General features: G+C 42.9%; 1 protein-coding gene across 2 annotated transcripts; it reads right to left on the bottom strand.

Moving 5' to 3' along the window:
* Nucleotides 1-2,159: 2,159 nt before the first annotated feature.
* On the bottom strand, nt 2,160-5,426 carry LOC110506615. 2 transcript variants are annotated; one of them, XM_036964518.1, is made up of 5 exons: nt 5,340-5,426; nt 4,328-5,002; nt 3,064-3,915; nt 2,831-2,962; nt 2,160-2,653 (listed from the first exon to the last, which is right to left on the bottom strand). In XM_036964518.1, the coding sequence occupies exons 3-5, from the start codon at nt 3,865-3,867 to the stop codon at nt 2,537-2,539; spliced, it is 1,053 nt and encodes a 350-aa protein (XP_036820413.1). In that variant the 5' UTR covers nt 3,868-3,915; nt 4,328-5,002; nt 5,340-5,426; the 3' UTR covers nt 2,160-2,536. The 2 variants fall into 2 exon arrangements, with proteins under 2 accessions (XP_036820413.1, XP_036820412.1); XM_036964517.1 differs by having other exon boundaries at nt 3,064-3,897.
* Nucleotides 5,427-6,171: the final 745 nt, after the last annotated feature.

Below are 6,171 nucleotides of genomic sequence, written 5' to 3'. Positions count from 1 at the left end.
CCTGAAAGATTATTTGTTTAGGACAAATCGCTCCGTTTTCTGCGTCACGTTTAGCTATGAAAAAACCCCTGTATCCAGGATTGTGTAAATCTATCAGCAAGCTCATTAGCATAACACAACGTTAACTATTCATGAAAATCGCAAATGAAATGAAATAAATATGCCATCTCTCAAGCTTAGCCTTTTATAAACAACACTGTCATCTCAGATTTTCAAAATATGCTTCTCAACCATAGGAAAACAATAATTTGTGTAAAAGTAGCTAGCTAGCGTTAGCATTTAGCGTTAGCATTTAGCGTTAGCATTAGCGTTAGCATCCAGCACGCAACATTAACAAAAACATAAAAGCCTTCAAATAAAATCATTTACCTTTGAAGAACTTCTGATGTTTTCAATGAGGATACTCTCAGTTAGATAGCAGATGCTCAGTTTTTCCAAAAAGATTCTTTGTGTATTAGAAATAGCTCCGTTTTATACATCACATTTGGCTACCAAAAAAAATCCGAAAATTCAGTCCTCAAAACGCGAACTTTTTTCCAAATTAACTCCATAATATCGACTGAAAACACGGCAAACGTTGTTTAGAATCAATCATCAAGGTGTTTTTCACATATCTCTTCATTGATACATCGTTCTTGGACACATGGTTTCTCCCCTATATCAAATGGAAAAGTACTAGCAGCTGGCAATTGCGCACCGAATTCCACGCAGGACACCAGGCGGACACTTGGAAAATGTAGTCTCTTATGGTCAATCTTCCAATGACATGCCTACAAATACGTCACAATGCTGCTAAGACCTTGGGCGAACGACAGAAAGTGTAGGCTCATTCCTTGCGCAATCACAGCCATATAAGGAGACAATGGAAAACAGAGCTTCAGAAATTCTGCTAATTCCTGGTTGATGCATCATCTTGGTTTCGCCTGTAGAATGAGTTCTGGGGCACTTCCAGACAAAATCTTTGCAGATTCTGAAACTTCAGAGTGTTTTCTTTCCAAAACTGTCAAGAATATGCATAGTCGAGCATCTTTTCGTGACAAAATATCGCGCTTAAAACGGGAACGTTTTTTATCCAAAAATGAAATAGCGCCCCTAGAGATCTAACAGGTTAATGGTGGTAACTGCAGATCTTTGATCTTTACGAATTTTACATCTGATAACTGTTCTGAGGTATAGCAGAGTACTGTCAGTGGCAGTAATAATTGAAGTTGCTGTGACAGCATGACTATGTACTTGATAAGTGGTGAGAATGCTGTGTCCAGACGCAGATGCTTACTTCTGTAGTAATATTGCAACAGTGGCATCAATGTGCTTCGTGATGACAATTTCCTCCAAAGAATATGATAGAGTGTGTGCATCTCAGAGTGATGCCCAAGATGCACAAAGCTCATAGGAGGTGCAGGTGATGCCTCTGCCCTGTCCTCATGTGGGTTTGAGTGTTTGCGTTTGAGTATTGCATCAGATATTTCTGGGGGGGATAAGGGGAGGTTTCACCCTGAGCTTATTGCCCTGGCATGCTGCTCTGTCACACTGTTGTGAAACAGAGACTCTGAGTTACTGTACTGAACATCTGCAAATGGAAAAACCATGTCTTCTCCCCCACTTCCTGTTTGACCCTTTAGCTTACAGTGAATAACCTCAACATCACCAAACAGCTGCTCTTTCACAACTGCAGCTCTCTAAACTGATTCCACAGGCAAACTACCCAGGCGACATTGATATCCCCAGCATTAATGTCTGTTATCCAACCAAGCCCAATGATTGGTTGCTTCCAACTGTATTCACCCCCCCCCAACAGTTTGTCAAGCGTATAACTCCTGTGAGAGAGTCCATCTCAGTCAGCACAGAGGTAAATGAACCTGGGCCATGCTTTATGACAAACTCAACAGCCTGAACAGAACAGAATGCCTGAGTGTGATAAAGAAACCCATCGGTGAAAGCCAAACAGTGTTATCCTGTCTAGCATGTCAGTGGTTTAGCTGCAGTGTGCACAGCTGTAATCCTTCACTGGGCTTGCAGAGTGTGATCCCACTGCCAAGCTGTTATTGCAGTCATCTGAGGAAGCAATATTGTTTCATAGTCAATGGAAGTCAGTAGGCTATTACCAATGAGTTCATTTCCATGGAAACAAGATGATGATGAGAGTTCTCATTCAGGTTTAATGCAAATGGGTTAATTTATTTGATATGTTTACATTTATATCTAGGAATATACTGTATTTTTCATCTTCCCATTCCAACACAACGGAAATAACAACCATTACTGAACATTGATTTGTTTTTCATTATAAAATGTGAACACATTATCACTCCTCAGCTTTACCTCAGATATGACTGATTACAAATGATTGCAGTCTGTCTTAAGTGCAAAATGCCTCCATTGATAAATAATTATTTGCAGAACAATCTACTGCAAACCCTGTATAGGAACACGTCTGCACAGTCATCAACAGATCTATTGCAGTACGGTACATACCCTGAGTATTGACTTTACCTGACAACAGACACTGACTACATATTCTCATCTGTCAGCAGATCTATACGGCTATCTGAATGTGTGTGTGTACATGTGTGTGAAGAGACGCATCCTCCTCCTCTTCATCCTCCTCCTCCTCCTCTACACCCCTCTGGCGCTGTAGGATGCTGCTACGGGACTGTGAACAGGAGATGGGTTAAAGACTTGGGACAGTCTTGTAAAGGAAACTAAATATACCTGTCTGTACAAGGACAGTAATGACTGTTAACCTTATCAGTGTATGTTTCTCTCTTTCATTTATTATTGTGGGGGTCTATTTTTTTGTCTGTAATGCTAGCAGCAGATGCAATCTTACCTTCTTGGCTGATTCAGCAGTGTGTTTGAGGCTGGAGACCAGGGTGGGACTAGGCTGGTGGGCCATAGAGGAGGGCAGCAGGGTCTGGTTGTCCAGAGGGCCGTCAGACACCCTGATCCTCCCAGTGAACAGCTGTTGAGACCGGGGAGATGGTCAGCCCTGTAGCCCCATACCTGGAATTCTCACCTCTCAGTCATGCTGTCCAGGTTCTGGAAGGTGTGAGTGTGTCTAACCTCCAGGTCTTTGTCTATGTCCATGCTGTCCAGGTTCTGGAAGGTGTGTGTGTGTCTAACCTCCAGGTCTTTGTCTATGTCCATGCTGTCCAGGTTCTGGAAGGTGTGTGTGTGTCTAACCTCCAGGTGTTTGTCTATGTCCATGCTGTCCAGGTTCTGGAAGGTGTGTGGGTGTCTAACCTCCAGGTCTTTGTCTATGTCCATGCTGTCCAGGTTCTGGAAGGTGTGTGTGTGTCTAACCTCCGGGTCTTTGTCTATGTCCATGCTGTCCAGGTTCTGGAAGGTGTGTGTGTGTCTAACCTCCGGGTCTTTGTCTATGTCCATGCTGTCCAGGTTCTGGAAGGTGTGTGTGTGTCTAACCTCCGGGTCTTTGTCTATGTCCATGCTGTCCAGGTTCTGGAAGGTGTGTGTGTGTCTAACCTCCAGGTCTTTGTCTATGTCCATGCTGTCCAGGTTCTGGAAGGTGTGTATGTGTCTAACCTCCGGGTCTTTGTCTATGTCCATGCTGTCCAGGTTCTGGAAGGTGTGTGTGTGTCTAACCTCCGGGTCTTTGTCTATGTCCATGCTGTCCAGGTTCTGGAAGGTGTGTGTGTGTCTAACCTCCAGGTCTTTGTCTATGTCCATGCTGTCCAGGTTCTGGAAGGTGTGTGTGTGTCTAACCTCCAGGTCTTTGTCTATGTCCATGCTGTCCAGGTTCTGGAAGGTGTGTGTGTGTCTAACCTCCAGGTCTTTGTCTATGTCCATGCTGTCCAGGTTCTGGAAGGTGTGTGTGTAGACCTCAAGAGCCTTGGCATGGAACACCATCTCCACTGTGATGAAGTCTGTGAAGATCCTCTGGAAGACCTAGTATGACTGGAACACGTGCGAGTGAGTGAGTGTGTGTGTGTTCGTGTGTTTTCGTGTGTGTGTTTGTGTATGTTCTGGTTTATTTGTGTATATTTGTGTGTGTGTTCGTGTGTTCATGTGTGTGCGTGCGTGTGTCTGTGTTTGTATGTGTGCTCGTGTGTGTGTGTGTTGTGTTTATGTGTGTGTTGTGTTTATGTGTGTGTGTGTGTGTGTGTGTGTGTTGTGTTTATGTGTGTGTGTTGTGTTTATGTGTGTGTTGTGTTTATGTGTGTGTGTGTGTGTGTGTTGTGTTTATGTGTGTGTGTGTGTGTGTGTGTGTTGTGTTTATGTGTGTGTGTTGTGTTTATGTGTGTGTTGTGTTTATGTGTGTGTGTGTGTGTGTGTTGTGTTTATGTGTGTGTTGTGGTTGAAGACCAACCTTGATGTCCTCCAGTTTCTGTCTCTGGAAGTCACTGATGGTCTCCTCCAGTTGTCTAGTGCTGCGATGAGCGTTGTTGGTCGCCTTCTGAGCATTCTCCTCTGCCTGAAAACCAAACAGCAAAGGAATACTACAACTGTACTAGAAGCTTGAAAGAGATGTATTAAAAATGTAATGACAGCTACCAAAACCTCTGGTGGTCCACCACATTGCAAGATCTCATCAATGGTCAGATATCTGCTGAAGGTGTTGTTGATGTGACAGGGGGTTCCAGAGAAATCATGTTACCTGTGACTGAAAACATTGGATAAGGTATTGAAGCATGACTAGAACAGAACATCTACATTTCTAAAACCTCTCAGAGACCAGGTTAGCTGATCTGAACCTGTCACTCAAAGCACCACTCATAGAGTAAAAATGGCTGACAAACAATCGTTTGTCACAGGCAATACATCTTATTTTTCAATACTGTGTCTTGACATAAGGATTGTTGATGTAAATACTATAATCATGCTGGAATTCTGCCACTCTTGTAAAGTTACATGCAGATATTAATAGACTGGGAGAAAGGATACAATTATTTGTCTATCAGAGGGATTCTTCTGTTGGAGTCTCCAGTTTCTGCAGCTCTTTTAGCGCTCTGTCCCGATCAGCATTGAACCTCTTCAGATCCGCCTGTATGTCAGAGATATGTCCAGTCCATGAAGCTTCAAACACACTGTCTCAGAAGAGACTGCCTATTCATTCACTGCCATTGTTCTGCCATGAGAGGCTGTGAAGAGTGTGTGAAGTGACAATGAGACAGAGACAGAGAGTGAGAGAAAGAGACAAAGATAGTGTGTGTGTGTGTGTGTGTGTGTGTGTGTGTGTGTGTGTGTGTGTGTGTGTGTGTGTGTGTGTGTGTGTGTGTGCGTGTGTGCATGCGTGTGTGTGTGAGGGAGGAATCTGTATTTTGTCTGATAATTACTGTATGAAATCTACAGTGTGTTCGTTTCCATGTATGAAGACTTACTCTCTTGTTTTCAACAATATCACCGTAGGCTTTGAGGGGAGTGACGACTTTGATCTCCAGCCTCTCTATCTGTCAGGGGTAGACACAGTAAACAGACTTTCATCTTCAAAACAACAGTATTTCAAGGTGTGAGAAACAAATTGTTGTATTTTTGCTGGGTAAAAATGTCTCGAAACCAACACTGTCTTTGCCCACTATATACAGTACTGAGAAACTCCCATAATGGCTTTATTTACTGTTATGATGTTTCATTAACCCTTACACTAACCTAGTAGATGCACCATGGCCAACCACGTCCTCTACCACTAATACCAGCATCGGGGAAGCTACTCTAAAAATATACTTTACCAAGCTACCAATTACTTCACACTGGAGGAAGTTAAACTACACTAAAGCTACCCTTAACTTTTTATGGCTGCAGGGGCAGTATTGAGTAGCTTGGATGAAAAGGTGCCCATTGTAAACGGCCAGCTCCTCAGTCTCAGTTGCTAATATATGCATATTATTATTAGTATTGGATAGAAAACACTCTAAAGTTTCCAAAACTGTCAAAAGATTGTCTGTGAGTATAACAGAACTGATATTGCAGGCGAAACCCTGAGGAAAATCTAAACAGGAAGTGGCTTCTATTTTGAAAACTCCATGTTCCATAGCCTCCCTTTGCTGGATTTAAAGGGATATGAACCAGATTCCTTTTCCTATCGCTTCCTCAAGGTATCAACAGTCTTCAGGCATAGTTTCAGGCTTTTATTTTGAAAAATGAGCTAGAACAATAACATCGCGTCAAGTGGTCACATGAGTTTTGCTCACGCAACAGAGTTTGGACAGCCAT

The sequence above is a fragment of the Oncorhynchus mykiss genome, chromosome 26, assembly GCF_013265735.2.
Source record: "Oncorhynchus mykiss isolate Arlee chromosome 26, USDA_OmykA_1.1, whole genome shotgun sequence".
Taxonomy (NCBI): Eukaryota; Metazoa; Chordata; class Actinopteri; order Salmoniformes; family Salmonidae; genus Oncorhynchus; species Oncorhynchus mykiss.
Note: the sequence above shows the minus strand (reverse complement) of the source record. Positions and strands in the feature narration are given on the sequence as shown.

Excerpts from the sequence above, each read along its gene's own strand:
- LOC110506615 (XM_036964518.1), bottom strand. The coding sequence starts at position 3,867 with ATGGTGTTCCATGCCAAGGCTCTTGAGGTCTACACACACACCTTCCAG. Across the intron at positions 2,963-3,063 it reads ACATAGACAAAGACCTGGAG|CTGTTCACTGGGAGGATCAG; the intron begins GTTAGACACACT and ends CGGTCTCAACAG. Across the intron at positions 2,654-2,830 it reads CTGCTGAATCAGCCAAGAAG|TCCCGTAGCAGCATCCTACA; the intron begins GTAAGATTGCAT and ends TCCTGTTCACAG.